At 62.0% G+C, this 11,696-nt stretch overlaps 1 protein-coding gene across 1 annotated transcript; it reads left to right on the forward strand.

Moving 5' to 3' along the window:
- Positions 1-228: 228 nt before the first annotated feature.
- WIPF2 (WAS/WASL interacting protein family member 2) lies at positions 229-11,329 on the forward strand. Its single transcript, XM_058041805.1, has 9 exons — positions 229-1,755; positions 5,936-6,004; positions 6,682-6,793; positions 6,918-7,050; positions 7,190-7,309; positions 7,705-8,355; positions 9,339-9,548; positions 9,670-9,771; positions 10,599-11,329. Exons 3-9 carry the CDS (start codon positions 6,731-6,733, stop codon positions 10,637-10,639), a joined length of 1,320 nt encoding a protein of 439 aa, XP_057897788.1. The 5' UTR covers positions 229-1,755; positions 5,936-6,004; positions 6,682-6,730; the 3' UTR covers positions 10,640-11,329.
- Positions 11,330-11,696: the final 367 nt, after the last annotated feature.

Below are 11,696 nucleotides of genomic sequence, written 5' to 3' on the forward strand. Positions count from 1 at the left end.
GGCCGGGTCTCGCGGGGCTCGGGGGGCCGGGACTGCGGCCGCGGGACGCCGGTGTGGGCTGCGGTGGGTTGGGGTGGGCGCGTGGGGCCTGTGCGGAGCCCGGGACCGGCGGGGCTGGGGGCGCGCTGAGGCCTGCGCGGGTCTGGGGGGTGCCCGGGCCCGGCTGAGGGCTCCGCGGGGCCGGCTGTGGAGTGACAGGAACCGGGGGGCTGGAGTTCTCGCATGGACCCCCTGCACCCTCCCACCCTGCCCTCTGTGAGCTCTCCCACCTCCCCGACTCATGGGTCACGTCAGGGACCCTTCCCCAGAACTGCCCTGGACCCCCAGATTGGGGTGTGCCCAGAACCTGCGGGTCTGGGGGCTTGTGAGCCCACCACCAAGGGGACCCCCACTCTGAGCTCAAGGTCTCGTCTGAGAGCCATCCCCAGGACCCCCATGGATCTCCACTGAGACCCCCGTGCTGTCCTTGACTCCTCCACCCTGACCCATGAGTTTGGTGTGGGGTCCCTCCCCATGACCCTCCTTGTGCCCCCACCCTGGGGGTGCCTGGGACCCCCTGTGACCCCTGAGATCCCCACACTGACCTCCTGGACTTCTCTACCCCTCCTTGGACTCCTGTCTTCGGGTTGGCTGGAACCAGGGGTCTGAGACCTCCACCCTGACCCCTCGGGGACTCCCCTGAGATCCCTGCACTGACCCCTGGACCCTTTCACCCTGACCCCTGGGTCACTTCGGGGATCCTTCCCCAGGACCCCCAACCTGAGGCTCTCCAGAGCTGTCAGAAGCCTGGGACCCCCAGTGCCACCCCCTGAGACCCCCATATTGATGCCCTGGACCCTTCCAGGACCCCCAGCATGGAGACTCTGACCCCAGAATGTCCCTGGGACATGACCTCTGAGACCCCCACCATGACCCCATTGACCCCTGGGTCACCTCAGGGTGACCGAGGCCCCCTTGGAGCTGTCCAGAACAGGATCAGGGTCCAGGGAGACTCCCAATGTGACCCCTGTGTCTACCTGGGACCCTTCCCATGACCCTTGGGACCCTTCCCAGCACCCCCCTGGACCCCCTCTATGACCCCTGGGACCCTCACTCTGATTCCCAACACCCCCCTGGACCCCCTCTATGACCCCTGGGACCCCTCTGGACCCTCACCCTGTGGGTGCCCAGAACCAGAAAGGGCTGGGGGTGCACTGGGGGACACCCAGTGACAGGGGGGGACCCGATAGGGGGGACCCTATTTGGGCTACAGAAAGACAGACGGACTTTTTGGAGCCTGTGGTGGCTTAGGGATGACCATGGACACAGAGTTCAGTGGAATCCTGGGACGACTCGAGTTGGAAATGAGCTTAAATCCCATTTTCCACTGGAAGGGGCTGTTGCAAGCCCCCATCCGAGCTGGGATGTTCCAAGACGCATCCAGGGCTCCCTGCTCCCGGTGCAACGGATGGGAGGGAGGGTCCCGGTGCACCGGGATCACCCGGAATTCCCAGCTCCGGCTCCAAGGAACCGGGAAGTCCCCGCGTCTCCTGCCGCTTCCTCCCGCTGGAATCACTGAGCGCTTCCTGCCCAGCCCCTCGGTTCCTGCCCAGCCCCTCGTGTGCCACCTCTCCCTCCCTCCTTCCCTTCCCGGCTTCCTTTTGCCTCTTGGCCCAAGGGGGAGCGGCAGGGGAAGGCTGGCAGGACGGGCTTTTCCTGCTTTTCCTTTTTGCCGCAGCGGAATTTCGGGACGGGGTGCCTTGCTCCTGATGAAAGGTTTCCTCTGCTGAGTGACCTGAGATGGGGGCAAGGCACAGACTGAGCCGGGGGTTCTGTGGTCAGGGATGGGAAACTGAGGCTGTGGGAAGTGGGAATGGGGACACTGAGGCTGTGGGAAGTGGGAATGAGGAAAATGAGGCTGTGGGAATGGGGGAAACTGAGGCTGTGGGAAGTGGGAATGGGGGAAAGTGAGGCTGTGGGAATGGGGGAAACTGAGGCTGTGGGAAGTGGGAATGGGGGAAAGTGAGGCTGTGGGAAGTGGGAATGGGGACACTGAGGCTGTGGGAATGGGGGAAAGTGAGGCTGTGGGAAGTGGGAATGGGGAAACTGAGGCAGTGGGAAGTGGGAATGGGGACACTGAGGCTGTGGGAAGTGGGAATGGGGGAAACTGAGGCTGTGGGAAGTGGGAATGGGGGAAACTGAGGCTGTGGGAATGGGGGAAACTGAGGCTGTGGGAAGTGGGAATGGGGGAAACTGAGGCTGTGGGAGGTGGGAATGAGGAAACTGAGGCTGTGGGAAGTGGGAATGGGGAAGCTGAGGCTGTGGGAATGGGGAAACTGAGGCTGTGGGAAGTGGGAATGGGGAAACTGAGGCTAAGGGAGCTGTGGAGAGGAAAACAGGAGGATGTGGAAGCTGTGGATGGATAGGGAAACTGAAGTTGTGGGAGCTAAGGATGCATGGGGAAACTGAGGCTGTGGGAAGTGGGAATGGGGGAAACTGAGGCTGTGGGAAGTGGGAATGGGGGAAACTGAGGCTGTGGGAAGTGGGAATGGGGAAACTGAGGCTGTGGGAAGTGGGAATGGGGGAAACTGAGGCAGTGGGAAGTGGGAATGGGGGAAACTGAGGCTGTGGGAGGTGGGAATGGGGGAAACTGAGGCTGTGGGAATGGGGACACTGAGGCTGTGGGAAGTGGGAATGGGGGAAAGTGAGGCTGTGGGAAGTGGGAATGGGGGAAACTGAGGCTGTGGGAAGTGGGAATGGGGAAACTGAGGCCGAGGCAGCTGTGGAGAGGAAAACAGGAGGATGTGGAAGCTGTGGATGGACAGGGAAACTGAAGTTGTGGAAGCCGTGGGTGCATGGGGAAACTGAGGCTGTGCAGCTCATCCCTGAGGAATTAGAAACTCCGCAGATCGGGGTTTTTTTGTTAAAAACGCCTCGTCAGAGCCCGCGGGTCGTTAATAATTCACGGGCAGCGTCTGGATCCCGCGGGGCCGGAGCGTGTCTGTCTGTCTGCACGCAGGGATGCGCCGGCTCCGCGGGATGCTCCAAATGGAGCTGGCAGCTCGGCTCGGGGAGCATGCTGATAGGATTTTAAAAGCTTGAATGACCTTAAATCCTGCGATGGCTGTCGCTCAGGATAAATTATTTATGGAGCATCCTCAGCTCCTCGGGAGCGGGGCAGGAATGCCGGGCTGCGGAGGGAGGACGGACGGCCAGGGTTGGAATTTGGGAGGGGGTAACGAGGAACTGCGGCTTTGGATGGGAAGAGAGGGAAGATAAAGGCGCGGGGGCGGGTGCTGGAGAGGTCCAGCCTTGGAAGTCGTTCCCAAACCGGTGCGGCCGCATTTCTGCACCGACATCAGAGGGTGGAAATTCCTCTTGATCTGCAGTTCAAAGCCTCCCTGAGGATGAGGCGCTGCAGCTCGGGCTTGCAAATGTGAAATACAAATCCGCCCGGAGCCCAAATCCCCCTGAAAAGCGAGGAAATAGGCGGCTGAAGGTCACTGCTGCTGCCTGTCCTGCTCCAGCAGCAATCCCCCCCGGGAGGAGCGGGATGGGGCCTTTCAGCTCCCTCCACAGCAAACAGGGACTTGAAAAAAGCCTGGAAAACGTGGCATGTCCCCCAGGCTGGGCAGAATCTGCCCAATCCTGCTGCTTTTAGGGGACAAGGGGCAGCTGAATGTCAAGTTCTTGGGGTTTAGGAATGTTTTGATGGCAGGGTTGGCAGGGAAGTTCTGATCCAAATCACTGCCGAGGCGTCTGTGGCCATGGTGGGCTCCAGCGTGTGGAACAGCAGCTTTCCACAGGGTGACCTCGATCTGCTGATGTCTCCCTCCTCCCAAGGGACAGCTTTTCACACCTTGTTTTCCTCCTGCTTTGCTCAGAGCTTTCCTGAGGTTTGGTTTGGATTGGAAAAGCAAAGGCACTGTGTAAAACCTGCCCCTCCTGCCTCAGCCCAGCTTTCATCCACTGATGTTTCTGGATTCAGCTCTTCCCAGCCACTTTCCCTGCGAGCACAGTGAGCTGCCACACAGCTTATGGAGCCCTCAGAGGCTCTGATGTGTCTTGGTGGAAGGGTCCTGATAGGGAAGAACAAAGAAAGAGTGCAGAGAAGTCAGAGCGTTGTTCACAGGGATAACTTCTACCAGGCATGAAGGGGTGCTGCGAGGAAAACTCCCCCCTTTTTTCCTTTCCTGGAGGATTTAGCTGCTGTCTCCCTAATCTGTATCAGCTGGGTCTGTCTTCTTGCACATGAAAGATCCAGGCTGTATTTCAAAGGCACCGTTCCCAGCCGGAGCTCTCAGCTTTTCCCAGCCCTGTGTGCCGAGTTGAGTTCGGGGCCTCTCGGTTTTGGTTTTTCAATGTGACCTTTGCTGTTAATCCCCAGCCCGAACGGGGCCGTGCACCGAAATGGAATGACCTGTTTCTTGGGAATTCAGCTCCACTTTATCCTCAAGCTGCTTTAGCTTAAACTCTTCTCTCCTTTCCTCTCGCTCTTCTAGGTCAGAGCCTGGATCCGAGCGCAGGTTTTGCTTTAAGGGCACCTTAGAGGGGAGATAGTGACTTGTGATGTGTTTGTAGAAATATCCCCCTTGTCCTGCAGATCCCTGTGGATTGTCCCTGTGGGTTGTCCCTGTGGATTGTCCCCTGTGGGCTGTCTGGAGCCTGTCACAGAATGTCAGCAGGTCACACTGAGAGACCCCAGCAGTGCTGGCCTGGCACGGGTGGCACTGGCTGGTTTGTGCCAGCTGACAAATCCCTGTTTGTGTGTCTGTGAGACGAGTTGCTGTCACAGGGGCCACCCAGGGAAGTGTCACCCTGCTGGCACAGCAGCAGAGCGGGGACACAACGCGTGACGTTCCCGTGGGTCGGAAGGTGCTGGCCCTGGCATCGCTCCTGTGCTGGCTCAGGGCTGTGACACACGAGCCCCAGTCAGGAGTCTCCTTACCTGGCATGTTCCTCAGCTGGATCCCTGCTAATTCCCTCCAGCAGCTGATCCAGCACGGCAGGGCTCTGCCCGGAGCCACTCGTGCCACCCTGGCCCTGTGATCCCACCGTGGGTGGGGAAGGAGCACAGGGAAAATGCTCCTGTTCCAACACGTCCCAGACGAGCACGTTCAGAGCCGTCTGTGATCCTGCTCCAGTGGGAAAGGCTGAGGCTGGATGGGTTTGCTGGGTGTTGTTCCTGACTGGAGTGTCCAGAGGGGTTGATGGATGTTGGATCTTGGGTGGGAGGCCTCGAGCTGGATGCTCAGGGACTTGGAAAATGCCATAAGATAGAGGGAAGAATGTCTTCCTGATGAAGCTGTAGCTGAGGACTTCTCACAGGACAAAAGAGCTGATTTTAATTAAAAAGCAGTTTGGGGATTTATTTATTCCCCTGAACCCCAGAGGCAGTGGTTTGCCCGAGGGCAGGGGAGCTGCTGCTATTGCTCCCTGCTTCCCATTCTCACACCCTGGGAATGTCTGCCAGAGGATGGTCCTGTGTCCTGTGGGATTAGGAAGTTGTAGTTTATCTAGCAGGAGATGAGTGGGAGAAGGGATCTGGTTGTTAATACCTGGTGCAAACCTGAGTCATAAAGGAACTTTCCCTGCGGTGGGGGCTGTTCCCACTGTGCCCTCTGTCACCTGCCCTGGAGGTCAGGGCTCGGGAATGGGAAGTTTCAGGTGTGAATCTGCCCTGTCCTTCCCTCCTGTTGGTAGTGTGCTTCCCGTTAGTGGCTGTGGAATAGGTTTTCCTGCGGGAAGGACATCTGTGGCCCAGAGAGGGACATTTGTCCCCTGCCTCAGGGTCTGCCCTGAGCTGCTGGCACTCTCCATGTGGTGAGCAAGGCCTGCAGTCACCACATTCCTATTCCCTGAGCCGGTGCTGTGGCAGGCCCTACCTGAGCACTGCTGTCAGTGGCACGAGGGCCTGTGACTGCCCAGTGATTCAGGCTCCCCTTCCTGTCCCCAGTCCCTCTGTGTTCTGTCTGCAGTGCCGAGCGGAGCTGCCGGGCCCGCGGAGCCCCGCGAGCTGTTCCAGGTGAGCCGTGGTGCCAGACAGGTTTGTTCTGGGCTTCTGAGGAGCTGGGGCGTTGCCAGATCTGTGCTGGGAAAGCTGGTTTCTGCTTGGACAGCTTTGAGGGGGCTTTGGAGTTGTGGGGTGCAGAGAGCCTTCAGTGCTGGGGGGGGTTATTGGTGTAGGAGACAAGAGGTCGGGAAATTCAGGGATGGGAGGGAGCCACAGGACAGTCCTGTGCTGCTTCCTGCTGCTCTGGAGCTGGAGCCATCTGGCAGATTTGCCCTGGCAATGGCTGGAGAGGCCATGGGGCCACATGCCAGTGCTGGGGGGGCTGCTGTCACCCTCCCAAGCGAGCAGAGCCTCTGGCTGCAGCTGGAGGAGCTGATGGATGGGGCAGGATCAGCTTGGCCAGGTTTTGTCTGCTGAGCAAGGTGGTTATGTGAGACATGTCCTGGGTTTTGACTGCAGGGAGCCCTGGAGATTTGGGGTGGGGATGTGCTGGGGATTTGGGGTGGGGATGTGCTGGGGATTTGGGGTGAGGATGTGCTGGGGATTTGTGCTGGCTCCCACCTCTGGCACCTGCTGCTCCAAGGTGTTGGGACGGCCTGGCAGAGCAGCTCCAGCTGCTGCTCTGCACAATTTCCCCGGGGCTGTGTTTCACCTCCAGCTTTCCCTGATTGTTTCCTCCCTTCCTGCAGGCATGAGTGCCCAGGCCTGCCCCCAGCACTGAGCCCCGGAGCCGCCAGGATGCCGATCCCTCCTCCCCCGCCGCCGCCCCCCGGCCCCCCGCCGCCCCCCACCCTCAGCCAGGTAGGGGTCACCTGTGCCCATAGAGGCCACTTCCCTCTGGAGAGGGCTGCCTGTGGCAGGGCTGGGCTGTTCCTGTGCTGGGGGGGGAATCCTGGGGAGGTGCTGAGCCTCTGCTCCTCCCCAGGCGAACACGGAGCCGCCCAAGCTGAGCCGAGAGGAGCAGCGGGGCCGCGGGGCCCTCCTGCAGGACATCTGTAAAGGGACCAAGCTCAGGAAAGTGACCCAAATCAATGACAGGAGTGCACCCATCTTGGAAAGTGAGTCCCCAGGAGGCTCCCAGCCCCACGCTGGGTGCTGCCATACCCCTGCAGGGCGCTTGCCCATCTGGTTCCCAGCAGCTCCTCATTGGAGGAGTGGATAATTCCAGGCTTAACCTCTTTGCCTCCCTCCTTTCAGAGCCCAAGGGCAGCGGCAGCAGCAGCTACGGCTCCGGCTCAGCTGCCATCCAGCCCAAGGGCAGCCTCTTCCAAGGCGGCGTTCCCAAGCTCAGACCTGTGGGAGTCAAGGACAGCTCAGGTAATGGCCACCGGCCCGTGGTCTGCGTGGGGGTTCCTGGGGAGGGCCCTGAGCAGGAAGGGGTTGAGGATCTCACTGTGTATCCCTGGGGATTTTAGCTGGTAAGAGGCAGGACCCCAAATCACATCCCAGCTGTGTCCTCCCTGAGCCTCAGCCCCACACACAGACTTCTTGGAGGGTGCAGGAGTTTGGTGTATTGCTGAACTCTGTGTGTTCTCTGTGGTGACCACAGAGTAGAGTGGTGAGAGAGGAGCCGTGTGTGGCTGTGCTCAGTGCCAGCTCCCTGCGTGTGCCAAAAAACCGTTCCTTGCCCTCCTTAGCCGTGGCTCTGTGCATGGACAGGGCACTGCTCCCGTGCCATCCCCAACCCCTCACCGTGCTCTCCTTCCCCGCAGACAGCTCCACTAAACAAACACTACAAGTCCCCGGCTCCCGAGCAGCTGCTCCCAGGCCCCCCGTGCCGGCCAACAACAGCCGCCCTCAGGACGATGCCGACAGCAGCCGGGGCTCCCCGCCGGAACTGCCGCGCACGCAGAGACCCTCCCTGCCTGACCTGTCGCGGCCCGGCGCCGCCGGTGGCACCGGCATGAAGCACAGCTCCTCGGCCCCGCCGCCCCCGCCGCCGGGCCGCCGCGCCGCCGCCCCCCCGGCCCCCCCTGCAGCGCACGCCAAGGCCTCGCCCTACAACCGGGAGAAGCCGCTGCCGCCCACCCCGGGACAGCGCCCGCCCGGCAGCAGGGACGGGCCCCCCGCCCCGCCGCCCATCAAACCGCCCCCTTCCCCCGTCAGCCTCCGCTCGGGCGCTCAGGGCCAGGCCCTCGCCCCCCCGCCGCCCCCGTACCGGCAGCCCCCCGGTGTCCCCAACGGCCCCTCCAGCCCCAGCAGCGAGTCGGCCCCGGAGCTGCCGCAGAGACACAACTCCTTGCACAGGAAGGCACCGGGCCCCTTGCGGGGTCTGGCGCCGCCGCCGCCCGCTGCTGCCTCCCCGAACCTGCAGAGCAGCCGCCCCCCGCCGCCGGCCAGGGACCCCCCGAGCCGTGGAGCAGGTAAGGGCTGCTCGACCCACGGTGCCTGGGGGCAGCTGGGGTGATCGGGGTGGCAAGAGTTGGCTTCTGGGCACAGGGAGTGTTCTGCATGTGGTGGTGATGGGCTGAGCTGGGGCACTGAGCAGTGCCGTGTTTAACACGTGTCCTTGGTCATGTCCCGCGATAATCCAGCTCCTTCCAAGCCTGGTGCTGGCGGTGGGTTGTGGCTGGGCAACTCCTGCCCATACTCTTGTGGGGTTGGAGATGAGAATGCAGGAGAGCATAGGTCCCCTGAGCTTCCTAAATGTCACTGGGAAGGTGCACAAAGCTATGGCAGAGCAGGGAGAAGCCCTTGGGAGTGTGTCCCCGTGGCTGGGACTGCTGTTGGCCGTGCCCCGGTGCCCCCCCGTGCACTCCTGGGCTCCCCGTCCAGACCGCAGCTCCTGCCTGGGCCCCTGCCAAGCCACTCCGTCCTTCTGGCCCTGCCAGAATCCCTCCTCAGAGCTACAGCTGGGGATCTGCGCTGTCAGCCCGAGTGTAATTAGGCTAATGAGGAGCACGAACTGCCACGGAGCCTCTGCGGGAGGCTGGGCAGGAGTGAGAGGTGGGTCACAGGGGCTGTGGGTGCTGTCACTGCCTCGGTGACACTGCGGATGTGGCTTCCAGTGCTGGCAGGCAGCATCTTGGCTCCATGTGGAGCTGCTGCCCTTGGACTCTCTGGATTGTAGCTGCTCCTGAGATCTCCTCTGGTGCAGAGGGACCTGTGCTCACTGTGGGGCTGGACGGTGAGCCGCGGGGCAGCAGGGCTGGCTGGTCCCTGCGCCGCAGCTGGTGGAGGGATGAGGAATGCAGATGTCAGGAGCGAGCAGGAAATCTCCGGGCACGCGTAGGAGCATCCCCGGGCCGCGGTCTGGCGCGGCAGCTGGCCTGGAGCGCTCCGGGGGGATGTCCCTGGCTTTGCCCCGGGAACGCCGCGCTCGGCGCTGACCCCGCTGTCCCCGCAGCTCCGCCGCCCCCGCCGCCGATGCTGCGGAACGGGGGGCGCGACGCCCCCCCGCCCCCACCCCCCTACAGAGTGCACGGCCCCGCCGAGCCCCCCAGCCGGGGGAAGCCCCCGCCGCCACCCACCCGCACCCCGGCCGGGCCCCCGCCGCCGCCGCCGCCCGTGCGCAACGGGCACCGCGACTCCATCTCCGCCGTCAGAGCGTTCCTGGGTGAGTGAGTGAGTGAGTGCCGCCCCGCACGGATCCCCCTCAGCGCCGAGCCCGGTGGCTTTGGCCACGCTCCCCCAGAGCCCCCCTCCCTCACCTGCTCCTTTTTGCTGTTTCTTCACAGATGACTTTGAATCCAAATACTCCTTTCATCCCGTTGAAGACTTCCCAGCCCCAGAGGAATATAAATACTTCCAGAGAATCTACCCCAGCAAAACAAACAGAGGTGAGGAGGAAGAGGTGTCCCAAATTCCCTCTTCTCTCGTGCCCTCATGGCTGGCACTGTCCTGTTTGTCCCTGCACGGGATGGGTGGTGCAGTGACCATGCCCTGGGCCCTGCTGGTGTTCTGGGGGTGCTGAGCCCCATTCCCAGGGGTCCTGAGCTGCATTCCCAGAGGGCCCAAGCTGTGAAGGGTGGGTGGTGGGTGGTGCAATGGCCATGCCCTCGGCCCTGCTGGGCTTCTGGGGGTCCTGAGCCCCATTTCCAGGGATCCTCAGCCCCATTCCTAGGGGTCCTTAAAGGCAGCTCTCTGTGCTGTGGGGCAGGGCAGAAATTTCTGCTGTATGGATGCTCTATCCCACCTGCTCCTGGTATGCCTGCAGAGCTCATTCCTGCCTTTGCTGAGCACCTTTGGCACCAGAGAGGATCTCAAAGGACCCCACAGCCAGGGCAGGGCTGGGCAGGGGCTGGGGGAGATGCAGACCCTCAGGATAAACCCCAAGCACTCGGACCCAGCAGAGCTCAAAGTGCCCTTGGTGCTGCACGTCAGCGCTGCGGATCCCGGCGGAGACTCCAGGGAGAATGGGATGCTCGTTTATTTTTAGAGCCATGAATGTTTAATGCGGGTTTGAAAAGCCCCGAGCTCGGTGCGGCTGCAGCGGCTGCTGCCAGGCGCAAATCCCAGGCTCCAGATCTCCGCGGGGAGGTCGGGGGGGGGGGGGTGGCAGCTGGCGCGGGGGTGTGGAGGAGGAGGAGGAGGAGGAGGGAGGGAGGAAGAGCAGCCGTGCTGGATCCGGCTCTGCACAGCTCCAACAGGCTTCCTTGTGTTGCAGCCACGCGTGGGGCTCCCCCTCTGCCCCCCATCCCCAGGTGAAAGCGGGCTGTGCGGGTGGATTGTTCCAGAGCAGAGACGTGGAGCTCCTTCCCCTTCCTCAGCCGGACCCCCCCCAGCTCCCAGCGCCCCGGATCCTGCATGACACACTCCCAGCCTCTCTGGTTCTCCCAGGACACCAGATCCCCCCCGTGCAGCGTGCTCCGCCAGCCTCCCCTCATCTATGCACCCGCCAGGAGTCGGTGACCTCGTGGCAAGCCTGGATGGGGCCATCCCTCATTGCTCCTCATGGATCTGCCTGGGAGCCAGGCACAGGACTTGAGGCCGAGCTGTGTGCTGGCTGTGGGGACCAGGGGGGTCATGGAGGGGTGGCTGGGGTCAGGCAGGGGATGGACACGCTGTGACACCCCCCAAAGTGAGGGGGAGCGGGACAGAGCCTCGTGATCCTGGTGGAACCTTGTTATCCCGGCACAGCCCATTGCTTTTTTGCACAGGAGCCAGTGGAGGCAGGGGGGAACGTGAGTGGGACCATGCAGGGACACCCCAAGAGCTGGTGGGGACCCCCTTTCTCTGACTCCATCGGGGGGCACACCCCCATGTGCCCCCCTCAAAACCACTGCTCCCCTGGCTCTCACTGCTGACTCCCCCCAAACTTGAGCATTTTAACGAGGAAACACTAATTACATGGGGAGGGGGCCGTTGGTGCTGGGTCTGGCACACCAGGGGGGGCCCTGGGGGCCGGGGATGTTTTGCCTTACACTCCCTGTCCCACGGGGGGGTCACACTAACGTAGTTACTGATCTCTTTGTACCATAGCAGGAAGGGCACGGGGTGCAGGGGGCCACCCCTGCAAGCAATCGGGTTTGGGCTCATTCAGGGGATTATTTTTTTTTTTTTTCTATGATGATGGACCTTCCCCTGTTGAGGCTGGAGCGAGGTGGGTGAGGGGTGAGTGGGGGGTTTCTCTGGAGAATGAGCCCCCCCCCAGTGCTGCCCTTTGGGTTAAATAAAGGTTCAATACGGTTCTGCCCCTCCTGGAGCGAGGGGCCCTTTTAAAAGGGAACAGGAATTTGGAGGAGCTGGAAATTACATTTAAATA

This window comes from Melospiza georgiana, chromosome 28, assembly GCF_028018845.1.
Source record: "Melospiza georgiana isolate bMelGeo1 chromosome 28, bMelGeo1.pri, whole genome shotgun sequence".
Lineage (NCBI taxonomy): Eukaryota > Metazoa > Chordata > Aves > Passeriformes > Passerellidae > Melospiza > Melospiza georgiana.

Coding starts and splice junctions, on each gene's coding strand:
- WIPF2 (XM_058041805.1), top strand. CDS start 6,731: ATGCCGATCCCTCCTCCCCCGCCGCCGCCCCCCGGCCCCCCGCCGCCC. Junction 7,310..7,704: donor GGGAGTCAAGGACAGCTCAG/GTAATGGCCACC, acceptor CCTTCCCCGCAG/ACAGCTCCACTAAACAAACA. Junction 9,772..10,598: donor CCCCAGCAAAACAAACAGAG/GTGAGGAGGAAG, acceptor CTTGTGTTGCAG/CCACGCGTGGGGCTCCCCCT.